The sequence below is a fragment of the Homalodisca vitripennis genome, chromosome 4, assembly GCF_021130785.1.
Source record: "Homalodisca vitripennis isolate AUS2020 chromosome 4, UT_GWSS_2.1, whole genome shotgun sequence".
Classification (NCBI taxonomy): Eukaryota; Metazoa; Arthropoda; class Insecta; order Hemiptera; family Cicadellidae; genus Homalodisca; species Homalodisca vitripennis.
In genome coordinates this window covers 29,145,325-29,162,500 of record NC_060210.1, presented here as the reverse complement: position 1 = coordinate 29,162,500, position 17,176 = coordinate 29,145,325, and the positions used below count along the sequence as shown (strand labels likewise).

The window sequence follows — 17,176 nt, the reverse complement described above, 5'->3', positions numbered from 1 at the left end:
AACCGAATAACTAAAAATTACTTAATTACGCGTCTGGATTTCTTGGCTGGCACATAATTATCGCCCTAGATTTGTTAAAAAACACAACTACAAAAATTTATTAGTTTTTCTATATTGTGAAGGAAACAGGATTTTTTCGGACATTTGCCATCGTTCAATGAAACAATAAATCAGTAACACTACGTTTCGAGATCTGCAATCCGATCTCTTCTTCAGGTAAAGAACGAACCAAATACATAATATTACAAATTAGGTTAAAATAAAAAAATCTTACCAAAGCGTTGTGGCACGTCTAAGTCAGGAATCACAACCTAGTTATTTTAACCTAGTTTGTAATATTATGTATTAGGTTAGTTCTTTACCTGAAGAAGAGATCAGATTGCAGATCTCGAAACGTAGTGTTACTGATTTATTGTTTCACTGAACGATGGCAAGTGTCCGAAAAAATCCTGTTTCCTTCACAATCCTTCCATCGTCAAAAATAACCTTCAAACAAATATTTTTCAATATTCATTTAAATGTTGACACCGTTATCCTTGATTAGTATTACCATATGGTATTGTTGAAAAAGAGGTGATTTTAAATAACAAGCCGGTTGTGAAGGGAACTCGTTTTCAGACATGAACTTAGAAATTAAGCATTGCAACCCTTTTTACAAGATTTTAAAATAAAAATTCAATTATAGAATGAAACAATTTAAAAATATTATTATTCCTGTATATTTCAAATTTTTAAAGGACTTTTTATTTTTTATACTGTTTATTAATTATTTAAGTATTGTAAAACACACACAAACTGTACAAAAAGAGTACCAACTAATATTTATAAAAATAGGTTTTTTATAATTTAAATTTAATTTTACTATTATTTCCTGTGATATTTGAAATTACTTTATAATTATACATATTTCCAGATTGAATTCCTTATTATTTCCTTATCAAATTCCCTTTTATGAATTACATCATTTTATAAATGAAGTTGATTTAAATATTTATGAATAAATAATATTGTTTTATGCTATTTTTCACAGTCAATGGGCTGTTGCACCGGAAAGCAACCATTACGTGAAGGCTATGTTACGAAATATTATAGTATTGGTTTAATGATATCCACTAGTTTGTTAACATGAGTCCTAATATTGTGATAAATTCATAAAGATGACTCGAAGTGCGAGACTTTTGTTGGTTTTAAAAGGAAGTTTAAAAATGCTGCATCGCGTCATTGTAATCATCACGGAAAGCAGATTGAAATTTTAAAGATAATTATTCCGATAAATCGGACATGTTTAAAATGTCAAATTTAAATTGATCATGTACCCTGTTTGAAGTGATTCTTCAATTTATTTATGATGCTATTATGTGATAAGGGTTTCATGTCGGGAAGTTCAATCACTCATTAATAAATGGTTATTTGACGTGCGAGAATCTGCCCTCCTCACAAAGTCATTACTCCTAATTTAATCCTGACATTAATTAGTTTGTGCTTTCTACACGAATGGTATTTATATTGACACTCCAAACACGTTGTCTGAGATAACTGATGGATGTTTCTTTTATTGGCTGAGTGTCAGTGAAAGCTATTACTCAAGGGGCAGGAAAATGTGACTTCTGTCTGTCTGTCACCCGATATTTTGAGAACGTACTGACCGATAGACTTTAGATTGTGTATGAACCTTCTATTCTACGTAAGCAACATTAAATTTCATGATAGTTCATGACTCTCCATGGGATTTGGCTGAGTGTTAGCTAACATTTTTACATAGGCCTTATCGCAGAATAAATAAATTTATCTCTCACAGTCTCTCAACCTCTCGATAGTCATTTTATGTTTCAAAATATGACATAGAAACATACGTAGCTTGACTATCCGAAAGATATCTCAAGAAAGATTTCATGTGGATTCTGAATTGTGCAGGAAACTTTACTTAGTATGAGTATAATGATACGTGCCCATCAATGGGATTTGGCTGAGCTTCATTGAAGCCTCATCACTCAAAATGTCTCTTATGTCTAAGTGTGCGCTGTAAAAATGTCTTTTTATATAATTAAATGTCTGTTCACAGGACATGTCGAGACCGAAATGAGCTGTAGACAAAACTTGGATACAACTTTAAGGAATCCTACTAGGCGACATTTTGTATGATGTTTCTACCATCTACTATAAAGAGTGTTTCAGATCATCCGTCTCAAATTCCTAACTGTGAAACGGATTACTGCAGAGATTTGGTTTAAACGGATTCTCAATCGAACCAAAATAATTTGTTACATTAAAAACATGTCGCTTGAAGTGCATGCCGTTGTTTTCCAGACATAGCTGAATCTTAGTCTGTAATCCACGAACAGACCGTAAAACTTCAGCGTACGCTAAAAACCGAAGTGAACAGTGTCGCCAGGGTCGAGCGCGTGGTTGAAATGATGTTTATGAGAGTAATGAAATAAGTTTATAGAATATTTCATTTTATCGTCTGGCGTAACCAATTGTAAAAGGATAATATAAACTTTAACTTGGTACCCAAAAATACAGTTTATTCGCCGCATTTTTCAAGTTAGAGACAGAAAAGAAATCGAAATGAGAAAGTTATTCAGTGTTACGGTCTTTAATGTAATGAGGTGCAAACCCCACTTATCATTTAAAATTTTTAGCTTTTGCACATTTTTATATTTCCAAAAAAGTAAACCTTACCTTAATATTGGTAGAAATACTTCCAAAAATAGAGCCGTGCATGGACTCATTGGAAACTTATGTGATAAAGTATAGGAAGAAACCTTATTATAGTCTGGGCTAATATCACAGGAGTAGCAATAAAAAACAAAAGAACACCGTTTTCTATACATTTTAGACCGCCATTTTTAAACGAATATAAAACAAGCAAACAACAAACAACAAATTTTCTTTGGCAAAAGGTTTCAGATGCTAAAATATTTAAAATTGAGTACAACATGACATGTATTTGCATTAAAAAGTTTTAAGATTCAAGAATGGATGATTCTCTGTTTGTTTTTGAAGAACTCTGTATTTTTATAGAGAATAAATTATTTTTACCATATTCTTTAGGGTTCATTTATTGGGAAATCCGTTTAAAGTAATCTCTGCGGCTAGCCGTTTGAGCACTAGACACTTTAGATGGGTCGAAACACCCAATTTAGAAATACAGAGAGTTAAAATATTAGTTACAATTTTACTGAAGTTTTAGTGCCAGATTTTAAGAGATGTATTTTTTTATACGTGTACGATGTACTCGTTTGATATTTTTGACAGTAGTGTACGGTAAATGTGCAATTATCTGTCACCTTTCTCTTTTAGTTTCCATCTAAAAGAGTTTATAATATCTTTAAGACTTTTGAAATTGTGGTTTTTTTAAATAATAACATGTAATATAAAAAAAAGAAAAATGTAAATGTGTAGTTAAAAGAAATAGTTGTAATTTAAAATATATAGTTTTATATATTAAAACGACAATACTATTTACTAAGATGTTGAGGTTACGCAGAAGCTGATCGTGGGTAGAAGACGTGACGGGGGGAGGGGGGTACATCTTCACGGGTGAACTGGGTTAATAGGAATCAGCTTGAATAATTGAGCGGGTGGCCAGCAATATCAACAGGGCATCGGCACGTGGCTGACGCTGACGTGGCAGCCGAGCCTGCCGAGAGCTGATAATGGCTCAGCGTCAGCACGCTTGGTGCTGAGTGTTCGTCCATCTTCTCTGTGAACAACCTTGATTGTTGCGCTCAGAGCACGGAAACATAGACTTGCTATGTGTAAATCTATAAAAGTTGTGTTTAACTAAAGACAATAAATCGAACTACATAAAAAAATAATTTTCTAACAAGTGTTTCAATAATACGGCTTTGTCCGTCATGGATTAAAATATTACATCGACATTACTTTAAAAACTCTGAAATTTTACACATGAAAATACGTACGCGTATTATTAAATTATGCTTTAGACAAATAGATAAATAGTGTTGACCACTTATTATATATCTCAGTATAAACATATTAATTTACAATAGCTTTTATTCTGATTTACATTGAAGTTTTATGCAAATAATAAAAATATATTACAACCAAAAAGCCAAATATAGTAAGAAGTGTTGGTTCATTTAAGTACAAGAAAACAAAAAATTACAAAAAAATTGCTAGTGCCCATTAACGTGTGCATTTTTTAATCAACCACCTTTGCGATGAAGACAGCCTATGAGACAAAATTAGAAAATTGAAGGATAAGTTGAAGGATAGTTGGCCATTTATAAATTGGTTACTGACTAATTAAGAGAGGTTAGTTGTGAATTTACTGCTTCAAATGGGTCGGTAAATCATCTCATTTAAAGGTTTTAATAAAGGTTAACTAACAAACTGAAGTAAACAAAGTCAATTTGTTGTGCCTTGTATCAGACCAGTACACAATAGGGCAAAATGCTATTCTGGGATTCCAAAAGTCTTAACTCACACAATAAATCCGTACAATGTAATTTTTGTTAACAAATATTATTTAAGGTAACAAATAATAGTATCGTAAACATAAATTCAGGTAGGTAATTAATTACCCGCTAAATACTTTTTAAATGTTCGGTAAGATGGGAAACTCGGTAATATTATAATCAACTTTAACCTCCCGAACTACTGTTTAACATGCATATGCAATTGTAACTCATCCGATATTTGATCTGACAAGTAAAGAAAAAAAAAATGATTAATCTATAAAAAATTTATATTTAATTTAAATAAAAATTGTTATTTGAATCTTTGTATACTTTTGCATATCAGCCTTCAACCTTACGAAGTAACCGTGATGGAATATGTAATATTTTAGCACAACATAATATTATTATACATGAGACTATCGTCAGTAAACAAATTAAGGTGTTAAGACCTCTTTGACCTAGTTACAGGATTTACGTTTTAATTTTGAGAACATATTGTTATATTATGAATCACTATAGATTTAATTAAATTTCTTTGATCACTTGAATGCATTAAATAGTTGATTTACATATTTTATTTTTATTTCTACATTATTTATATACAACTGCATCATTAATATTCAAGTTATAAGAAAAGGTTTGTAAAAATATATCAGGCTACTACAATGCCTTTGTATTCGATATCAGATTCTATAAACGTCTGTTCACCTGATTGTGCACATAATGAATTTTGGCATCTTCGTAAAAAATTAATTTCTTATGATTTTGTTTTGGAAGTTTGTATGTATTGATAATATAAATTGATATAAATAAAATAATTGAAAATCTTTATTTCTAGCCTGCGTCTTCTAAAAACATTCATAATTTCTAATGCTGCTGTTTCAGTAATATCCGCCACGTGCATTAATATTCTGTGTACTCCAGAGAGCATATTGTACCGTGGGTAAAGTGTGACAGAAAACTTAAGCCGCATCCATGAGCGCAGACTTCAAAAGCCTTCGAATCCAGTTCATAGCTTCCAGAGAAGAATATTAGTTCAATGAGCGTTTATGAGATTCGCGTTAATTCTGTTGATTTAGATGCTAATCTATTCTGACAAAAATATCTTATAGCAGCATTTCTGTCGTTTCAGTATCCACAGTCAAGGTTCCGGTACATTTAGAAAAAAATACCATCTGTGATTTCAGTTAGTTCTAATTATGTTTTCTTTCTTTTTCTCTTCTTCTCTTTATCTTCTTGGTCTCTAATCTGCCATTTCTTAACCTCTATACGACGTGAAACAAGGAATGTGAGCGTGGAGTGTTGAAAGTCGGTACTTATGCAAGTTACATCAGCCCCGAGGCTTTTGACATATTTTAAAATGTTAATTTCTGGTGTCAGTTTATCATTATCGAGAAAAATAATTTTAAACCAGTATTTTTTCATCAAGGTGCCTGCTTTGTACCAGATATTAAATAACATTTCTTTGGAGTATGAATATAACGAGTAGAATGTTACGAATATAACCTGTAGCATATCATTCGACTACAAAAGGTTGCATAGACGAGTACAACTTACATAAACAGTTAGCTAACGTGTTGTAGTTTATACAAATACCAAAATGGAAGTAGACCTGGCGGAGATCATAAGGGATGACGGATTTAGTCAAAAAATTGAATTTTATTAAAGTAGGTTATTGAATGTTTAAACTTTTATTAAAATAGAAAAATTGAATTAAGATAATGTAATTCTTATCCCTCCTTGACCCGGCTGTCAAGATATAATTAATTTTAAAACAATCTAAAAAAACTAATAAATATACACACTATAGTTTAAAAAGTGCACTAATTAATGATGACTGTATCGGCGACGTCTGTGTACTGATGTTATTACACGATAGAAAAGAAGTGCATTAATGTATGGCGGGAAGTATTTATCAGTCGACTTTGGTAAGGATCATGAATGCATGGGTCATAGAAACAATGTTTCGGTCTGACTTTCACTGTTTGTATGGTTAGACAAGGAAACTGTCGCACTGTGCGGTAGGTAGTACATGAAGGAATGCGTGGGGACGAGATACCGCCCCGCTTGTCTCTTGTTGCGGAGTCCAAATAATTCAGGTACGTTTATCTCTCAACATCAAGACAATATTGCGCTATATACAGAGAGGGAGCTCGCGTTTGTTTACAAGTCGGCGGCCAATTTTTCCTCCGCTCTGGTGTCCCCGCCTCATCCGCTCTACCGTCCTGCCTTGTTACGGAACTGTAATACTTGTGACAAGAACGCCAAGAAATCAAAATTTTATACTTGGACACCTCAAGTATTATTTTAACTAAGTTATTTATACAAATATGTTATAATAAACAAGGTATGGGTACACTACATTACGTGTGGCCGAACAGACTTCACTGAGATTGACAGAGAGATAAACAGACATATTGAAAAGACATTTTTATATCCCCGCCTAATGAGTGGTAGGCTTCAATGCCTTTCAGACAAATTCCATGATTGAATATGTACTACCATAGAACTAATTTTAATTAAATTTCATGCAAAATTTAAAGGCAACTGATAAAACCTTTCTCAAGATATCTTAGGTTAGAGAGTTAGGCATGACAGCAGTGTTTAAATAATAAACTTTCCGGTGAGTTAAGGGGGTTACATAATCCAAGAGTGCTATGAAGTCAAATCTTGTCACCGGCTTTTAACATTGACTTTCTACTGTATTATTTGTTCTTTTTACTGCATACAATCCCATGGAATGGCGTGCACCCTTATCTAACTCAGTGTTTTCTGTATATAAATGAGAAGCCTTGCAATTTTAAGGCTATAGGTTAGTTGTCGTGATGTCATGCGGACAGACAGACTGTGAGACAATGAAACCGACAGAAATGACATTTTTTCAGCACCTCGAGAAATAAACTTTGCTAACTCAAGCCAACGACTGATTCTTTTATCCATATAACTTTAATATTTTCCAATTCGTTCCCTATAAGTTTATTCTGTACCTTCAGTACAAGCAATTAAGATAGGGAAACTATAACCGATTATAAAAGAATACCAACACAAGGAACGAAACAGTCTTATGAGATTAGATACCCCACAAAACCTAATACAGAGATTACAGACCTTTTGAAGACTTTTTTTACTTAAAAGAAATTACAAGTACCTTACGTTTTTTATTTCAAGTTATAAAACCCAGTTTTATTTGTACAGTTAGGTACATAACTAATTAATATGAGCAAATAATTGAGAGCTTACATTTTCAGTTCATTAACCCTCCAACTGTTGTTCATCAAACTTTTGATAAACATAACCCTTTGTGGATTGTTGTTCGTCAAAATTTTGATGAACAAACATTCCCTTGCATAATCACTCATTACAGTATATTCCGGCAACGTATCGATTCGATTCATGCACCATTGGATTCGGGAAAAAAGCCTAAGGAATACTATAGTTTTATTCCTCTTTGTATTGTAGTTGCAACGTACCAAGTTCGTAGTTTGGAACGTAAAAGATGATGCAATTCATTGTGACCGCCATGTTGTCGATGCCGTCTGAGTTGTTGATATGACGAGTCGTGTTTATTAGTAAGTTTTAGTAGGTTTATTTGTGTTTTAGTGTTTTGTTTAGTGTGTGGTGAATTGTTAAATATTGCAGTAGTGCGCATATGCTTATACACATATATGCATAAATAATAACCCCACATTTATTTGTTTATAAACGCTTGGAATTGAAGTTATTTCACTTTTTAGGGGAGCGGAAGCTACAGAGTCAATTACAGTGTGGTTTTATCAGCGTCTGTGCCGCGTGCCGTACCGACGCTAGAGCAACCGCTCCCCCAACCACCGCCGCCGGCGCCGCGCCGCTTCTAAACCGCAACATTGCTACTCTCTGTCTCAGCCATCTCGAGTGGAATATTTCTCTACATTATAGTGAACTATAAGATCGGCATACAATAATACGACGTTATAGTTTACTTGACCGATAGTCGTGTCGGTTGATAGTGATGTTGAATATCAAAAATACGGTTCATGAGTTTCACTGCACAATAAAATGAATTGATAATGTAAAGCTGCTCTGTTACTACCAAATTAGATATAATATATTCATTAGATTTGCAAGTGGGAGGTAGGATGTGGTTAAAAATAACACACATTAATTCTTCTTCATATAAAACTTTACATGATGAATATACTTAATAACTTCAATATATTCGTTACTATAAAAAGGTTCAACCTGTCATAATTGTTACGTTTCTACGCATCTCTGCCTAAGTTCTTACTATACTGCCAATCACAGCACTAACCACCTGCTGTAATATTTATTACACCATTACTTTCTTCATAAATTAAATTTTTATATTAAGGAAACCTGTTATTATACCATTATAGCTTATGATCATTTTTAGATCTATTTGGGGCATACTCATTAAACTTGCTTATAATGATCCTACCAAGGTGTTAGTAGATTACCGTATAAAAGAACACACATGGTTTGTGGCGGCACTGAGACGTTTGTACCATGAACGGTTGGTCGGGGCGGGTGCGTCCTAGGGGTCTGTGGGTGTGGTGCTGGCATTGTGTGTGAGTGTGAGTGAGATAAAACACCATATATATTATTTATTTATAAAATATTCTTATTATATATTTATAAATTATTGTTATTAGGTATTAATTATAGTTTTTGGTTCTTATTAAAAATGGAAGTTGTAATACTATTTTGTGTTATGATTGTATAATTATATTTTTATTTATTTTTTTAGAAGTATCATATTTATAATTTTTTAGTGTTTAGATTAATGTTTAATTTAATGTATTTAATAAGGTAGATTAGTGTTAATATTAATTTGGTTAATATTTGTTAATAATTATTATTCAGACAGGTTAAGTGTAAGAAACTGCCATGAGGCCCTAACTTAATATGCCTGTTTAAATAAACGAATTTTCATTTCATTTCATTTTCATTTCATTTCATTTTCATTTCACATTACCTTTGCTGCTTATAGTATTATATAACTTCAATGATAATATGAAATATTATAAGGAGATAATAATATGTTTCAATATATGTATGGAAGTATATTGATAAATATATTAATATACATATACATGTTAATTTCTGTTGTCATATTTATCATTATCAAGAAAATAATTTTAAACCAGTATTCTTTCTCCCAAGTGCTTTCTTTTGAAACATATATTAAATGATCTTTCCTTGTAGTATGAATATAACGTGTAGAATATTATGTGTCATTCGGCTGCAAACTGTTGCATATACGAGTACAGCTTGCGTGAACAGTTAGCTGAGGTGTAGTTTGTACAAATACCAAAATTGAAGTAGTCCCTGGTGGATATCATAAGTGATTACTGATTTAGTCACAAAATTGAATTTTATTAAAGTAGGCTATTAAATGTTTATATGAATGAACTTCAATAAATCTTTAATGACAAAAAATCTGAACCCGTCTGAGTTGTTGCTCCTCTCTGAATCCCTCTCTCAGTTTTCCTACACATCATCAGCCAGTGCCTACATATGGCACTAAACACCTGCTGTATGATTACACCATTACTTTCTTCAAACTTCCTCATCCAGCCTCTAGTGACCACGCTTCCACAACCAGTTATGGAGTCTGTGGGAATTGTAGCCGGCAGATGACCCGGGCGGAATGTTCCTCTATTATGGCGACTATGCACGCGGTCTGCCTGGGCCGTTTTTGCCACCATGCCGGCCGCTGTACCTCACCGGTTCGAGGAAGTAGTCTAGATCTTGATCCGTCCGTCACAAGTGTTCATCGATTGTTAAGGTTCTCCGTAAAATCTATGCTCTTACTCATTACTGGCTGACATTGGAATTAAATTCTAATAAATCGGACAGCAGTGATTGATATACTAGAAGTACCTCATATTTATCAGCATAATTAATCAGGTGGCCATTAATCAAGTAAACTCCTTATTTTTATTGCTCGACAGCATATTTCAAAACGAGATCGTTTCTTTTAATTTTAAGCAACAGATAAAAAACCCATGGACTTCAAAGTGTTGTATTAAACTAGGTACATCAGAATCAGAAAATTTTCAGTACTTTGTAATCACACATAAAATAAGAATAAAGAGCCACATGCGACGAATCCTTCTTCTTGGCTCCGAGTTGTATTATAAATTGTGCACTTATTATACTACCAGATATTATACCAGATTAATGCCAGTGTTAAAATCCAGAAGTTTCAAGACCAGGACTTAAGACTATTGACCACCGTTTCTCATCCTGTGTGACCTCTCCATGTCATTCTCGACTCAACATGAAACATTTTGTTGGCTATGGGATAAAATTTGTGTCCCAGAAAGGGTAAACAAAATCAGACAGTACGTAATTGGTTTGGAACACAAGTTAAAATGTAGGTCACTTAGTCTTCCATTCAATTACCTATATTAGTCGATGAATCTTTCTAACGTTAAGTTGGCTTAAGAAAGCCAAACATGTAAATTTTATCCAGAATCTTAAGTACATTCTTTAGATAAAATGTTAAACATTTCTATCGGGGTATGAATACGTTATTGTTACATGCATGCAAGTTAGTACTATTGCCCATAAAGATATTTCAGAAGTTAACGTGTCAAAGTAATACACGAAGGGTCACCATTTCGATTCTGCCACAGGATCATCCCTCGATTAAATTTAATCATCCATTTAGCAAACCGCACTATTTAGCTAAAGTCATCGATTCGGGCAAGAGGGACGAGATTTCAAGTAATAAATAATGAATGGAATGGTATATTTGCATGGGACTTCTATTATATGAATCTATTAATGTTGTAGACGACGACCAAGGAGAAGGTATCTACGTGCCTTGCCTTGTTAAAAACAGATATATTGCCTTTAGTGTCTCCAACATTACGAGTGCTAGCTATGCCTTGCCCAGAAACATCCTCAGATTTACAAATCAAAATTTTCCAGTATGTTATGAACCAATAACGAATTTTGGTATAACTTTTGAAAAGCTCAGGCTTCTGCCACTAGTAGGAATTATCGTGAGCGTTCTCTATTTTGAATTCATTATGTTGAAAGCCCTTCATTCGTTAAAGATTTGAGAAATCCATGCATAATTTCGATTATACTGTAAAATCTATCGAAATCATTCATTCAATTCTACATTTTATACAAAATATGTCTCAAAATGTACAACCATGTACTTATTTACATTTATTACGCACACTTGATTCAATGGTCCCATAGTAAATTCGGCATCAAGAGAGAACTGAAAAACGAGTTTGCAGATCCACCCCATCAGTCGCAGTGGCGTTGCGGGCGGTGAACTGTTGCCACAACGATGCCGTGGCCAATCGCCACGATATATAGAACGTAGGACTTACGTTCCGTTGTCATTTGCATAGTAATGTGACACCGCGGTTATGCTCTTGCCAAGTCCTCTAAGGAGTAATGACGTCTCAGGGAGTACAATGTTGGGCGATAAAATGTTGACTGCTATTCCTGCGTACTACGTTCGCAGAGTAATTCTCGACCTCAAACTATTTCTCATCTCAGTGCCGCTCTGCCACGCCGCTACTCCCGGAAACAGGTATGAGAGTGGTTCCAAGTTAAATTTGTGTGAATGATTTGAACCAAGTTCTTTACTGATCTTAGATAACTGTTTTGATATATGGTTTGAATATACCACAATCTGGAGGTGCTTGTCCTCAGTAAGCCTTTCAAACCCGTCAGACTGTGAAAGCTTCCGGTTTTCGGATCTTTCAGTAGCTAATAGTTTTATAACCTCTAGTAGATTCCAACCTATACAATCCTCTGCTCTGAGAGTTTCGGGCTCCTGGAAGCTCCTAGACGAGATATTCTAGCCTCAAAAGAATCCTGGAATATGACAGATATTAGCCTTTCGTATCTCATGGCTTTAGGAAGATTGAAATCTCTACAAATGACTGGACATGAAGAACGCAGGCTTCCTCAATAAACATTACATTTTGAAATTGGCTTTTATATTTTAGAAAATCATTTTCAGAAAAGTAAACATGCATAGGTCTGCATACATTAAACGTCTTTATAAAAGTACTGTTTAGAATCATAATTTGGAGACATATTGCCTTGCACCGAGTACGTAGACTTATTGACAAGAGATACACAACTAATGCGGAGATTTTATGTCGAACAAGCGCCTACTGAAATAGTACGCCCGCAGGTTTTATACATTAAATTTATATTCCTCTCTTATAGTTTATAGTTCCAATACCCAAAAATAAAGGATTGTATTTTATTTTGTTGAACAAGATTACATTTTTGATAGTTCTATCTCAAACATAATTAAGCTGGTAAAGAACGATCAACATAATAGTTCATAATGCAACTGTGCTTTAATACTTATAGATCTAGTGTTATGAAAAATGGTGAAACAAAACTTGACCGATTAAAAATTAGAATAGAAACTGGTCATGGTTATTAAACGAATAAAAAAATTGTAAATAAATTTAAATTTAAATTCTTAGAGCATGTAGAAACAAACGTATGCTTTATGATAGTTATTAATAAATCACATTGTATTGTAGTATTATGAATGTTATTATGTTTTACAGCGCTAAAATGTCGTAAATTTTACTTCATGCTCAACAAATCATAAGAATATTTTGGAAAAATTCTATTTTTATTTTACTCCTGGATATGAAAGCATACCACCATTGCCAATTCCTGTGTTAATGGCCGTGGGCTAATAGTTACAAATTGCGTACAATTACTGAGAAACCAGAGTCTATTTAAGGAACATTAATGTACTTGAAATGTTTTGCGCAATTTCAATTTTCAATTCTAACTAATCTGGTGATAAGTACAATGGAAATTGCAGTGTAAGTATTTATTTTAATAATAGTTTACACAAGCAGACATTTGATAAGAAAATGGTTTAAGAACGGTGTCACTGGTGTATGTATATAAGGATTATAAATACAGAACATTCTAATCGGTAGAGTTTTAATGTAGGCCTACATATTATGAATGCAATATAAAAAACTTATTTTGCTAGATTTCAGTTTTTAATCATTGCTATCTTTCGAAGCAGTAATACTTTCGTACGTGTGAATAAAAGGAAATGGCGTGAACACCCTCATAAAAGTACCTTGCTGTATTAAGAAAGCTTGTAGTAATTTAATTACTTTTTTGCTATTATACATAATACAAGCATGTCTGATTAGGGCTGTATCAAGAGAAGAAATTACAAGACGTCAATTTCTTTAATCCATATCCGATGAGAAATTACAGGGTAGAGAATAGAGAAATTCTTGAAAGAGCAAAGATGAATAGTGATAAAGTGATAAATGTAATTTTAACCCTAAACTCAAAACTAAAATCACTACCTGAAAGGAAGATAATTTCCCCTTAAATTAATAGCATAATAATAAACTACTACTAGTACTGTGAGTACCGGGCAAATTTGTACTCACACATCTCCTTTCCCAAAACCCAGGTCTCCGGCTTGGAGTTGACCTCGACAAGGACGGTGGGTGTGCAGACGAGGAGGACCATGAGATCAGCGATGCTCAGGTTCATGAGGAAGATGTTGGTGGAGTTACGCATGTCCTTGGACTTCAGGATGACCAGGGGCACCATCACGTTGCCGATCACGCCGATGCCGAGGATGATGACACAGAAAATGATGGAAGTAGTGCGAATGTACGCGGGGAAGACGGGGCTCTCGAAGTCGGAGCCATTGGTGGCGTTCGAGGGGGTGGTGACCGGCCCGACACTGCTGTTGGTGAAGAAGTACGGATAAGTGGTATTGTTTTCTGGACCTGCTACCAGCGAAGAAATCATAAGTGAGGTTGTTGCTGATTTTCAAGTCTCCGACGCCGTCCGCGTATGATCTAATTATAAGTTTGTGGATCTATCACAGCCGATTGATTTGTGGTAAGACGCGATAAATTCGCGGTCGATACAGAGAACTACGAGAGGAGTGCAGTATTATGAACCGAAGAGACAGGAATGTTTAAAAAGCATCAAGTACAGCTATCTCGGGATGAAATAGTATAAAAATACGGTTAACTCTGCTAGACTATCGCCGTACTACTGGAGAGGAAGTGTGTCTAACGAGACAACAAACACACTGAGAACAGAACGCATCAAATGACTAGGAGAATCGATCGAGTGATCTGCGGTCGTGAGTTCGCATTAATTGGCGAGAATCCTTACGCCACTACGTCACTTGCGACATGAGCACTGAGACGAGCATGAGCCTACGGGAGGTCACCGCCTGAGCCACGGGCTGAGTCAGGGGCGTCTGGGTCTGGGGGCGGCGCATCGCGGCGCCAGGGTCCACAGGCTCACTCGGGCAGCCCCGTCTCCCTTGTCATATCGTCTATCTGGAACAAACATAACCCTGTGTTAGAGAACCTAGTTTTTATTCAATGTACTTATGTTAAATGGAAGCTCAAGTAGAGCAAAGTAGATACCTTGCATCTCTTACACAATAAAACTAAAAGAAACTTTTTAAAATACACTGAAGTTGTAGATTGATTGAATTTTGATTTTAATAATTATCAAGGCAAGTAAATTGTGAAATTTAAATATACTGAACTCTATTTCAAATAACTATGAGGTTCTTTGTCTTAGTAAAAAAAATATAAAATACCAAATTTATATTAATTGAAATTTTGAATCCATTATATTTAATTAACCAAATCAGTCAAACTTTGGGCAGGTTCAAATTCTGTTTGTGACCATTGTTCTTTTCATCGTTACTGTTATCCTTGTACTATACGACTCTCCTCATATTCTGTTTGATATGATACTCGTACAGGCCTTTGTCCTCTCCTTAAAAACTATTGTGTTAGGAGTATATCACTAGGAAAGTAATAATAATAAATATCTATTTAGTAAAATCATACTTCTTTTATTAGTTTTGTTATTTATTCTTTGTTGGACTTTTATTCACACAATGGCTTTGATACATAGCCTTTTACTTATAACGCTTAACTGGTGGTTCTTATTCACACCTTTGGTTTTTATTTACTTTTCCATGGTCTTTGGTTAAGTTTTCGGTTTCAAATCGGTTTAAAAGTACATTGCGTCAATTTTTAGTGTCTCATTCATTTTATACCGTTTGTGAATTCATGGACCATCTCACTAGTTTCAATGTGCGATAGTACAGGGGCGTTGACATCTAAAGTTATTTTTATGATATATTAATTTTATATAAAATCGATATTATTTACGATATTTTAAAAATTAAATCGTTAGCAAAACACATTTTATTATTTTAATGAATATACAGTTAGTATTATGTGACGCATGCTATGCAATGTTAAAATTGTTTTTGGCAATAAAAGTATATTGTATTGTTTTGCAAACGCGAAAATGGAAGCAACCAGTCCTCAAAATGTCCTTTTTCAGTTTAATACAGGCTATCAGTACTTTTATACTTTCACAATATTTATCTTCAACAATTAAGTTTTTACTAAAGCTAGCCTGAAATGTACACTAATGTGAATTGTACACTCACTCTTCACACTAATTGTAATAATTACTATGAAAGTCATCTCTGTGAATCGTTTTTGTTGTTGACTGAAAGATATTTGTCAATGCGCAATTTCTAGTATCGTTTCCTCCACGCTGGTCGGGAAAAATTGTTGCATTGTCGCAACTGGCACAGAATTTTCCAAAACACTGTATTGTCAACGTTTCAGCTAACAGCGGTAAAGACCAAACCGCACGTGGCGCCGCGCGCGGTACCGGCTGTAGGTCGTTTGGATGCGGTTTATGCGACCACGGAGCGATTGATAACAAGAACGAATGGTCGTGAATCATGTGGCCACAATGACTACAAATTGACCGCAGGATAGTGGTCGCCCTCTGTGATAAATAGTCCAGTGACCACTGCTAGTGGAGACAAATCGCTGTGTAAACCTACATTCTAAACTCATCTTACAACACTGATTGCAACAATTTGATGATAATCAAATCAGAAGAATCTATTATTTCAAAAAAAATAATACAAATGTATACGTATATATCATTAGCAGGTATCAAGAGCAAGTCACAGTGAAAGAAATATTAAAGGCTACTTAAAGTTGTATTTTACTCACACGTTTAAAGGAACTTTTTACTTGACAATTTATATTAAAGTAAATAGCACATTCAATTTATTATTCCATACTCCATTATAGGAGGCTGGTAATCTGAGAGAAAGATGTATTTCCATAAGTTAGTTAATTATATTTTAGATTTATCTAAACTGAAAAGGATCAATCATACAAGAGAGGAAACAGCTCTTGTACATCTAGTCACTATTGTCGTTTGATTATTAACGGTTCGAACGCTGTACCTATCTGTCTGTAATAAGGGACGCAAGTGGTTTCGCCGAAGTGGTGCAAACAACTTGAGATTATTTTGTCTTAGATTTAAAACAGAGCACGTGCAACGAACTTCTCACAGACTAGAATCTATCTAGTACCCTCATACTATCTAGTAATATTATAGTGAGTATTACATTAAGAACGAAAACTCAATATTTGAATATATGACCCTACGGAAGCTCCCATTATAGGAAGTTTTCTTGTCTACCTTTCGCAAACAGCAGGGTGGTGCACGACACTGACTGCAGGATGTGCAGCACAGGCCATGTTGCTGCTGATGGTTAGATGTCGCTGAATAAGAATACTCGTTGAACTTGGAGGTGTCGTGTTACATTATTATCAATAGATGCTGTTTAATAAAATTATAGTCTGCGAGTTTTTGTTATTTATGTTGTTTTTGTACGTCTGCTGAATGATGAG

General features: G+C 34.2%; 1 protein-coding gene across 2 annotated transcripts in view; it reads right to left on the bottom strand.

Moving 5' to 3' along the window:
• LOC124359085 (growth hormone secretagogue receptor type 1-like) overlaps nt 1-17,176 on the bottom strand; it is a 459,143-nt gene that overhangs the window by 197,336 nt on the left and 244,631 nt on the right. For both annotated transcript variants that reach the window (XM_046811520.1, XM_046811519.1), the window contains exon 5: nt 13,850-14,764. In XM_046811520.1, the coding sequence (XP_046667476.1) occupies nt 13,850-14,219 (370 nt within the window). In that variant the 5' untranslated portion in view covers nt 14,220-14,764. The remainder of the gene's footprint in view (nt 1-13,849; nt 14,765-17,176) is intronic.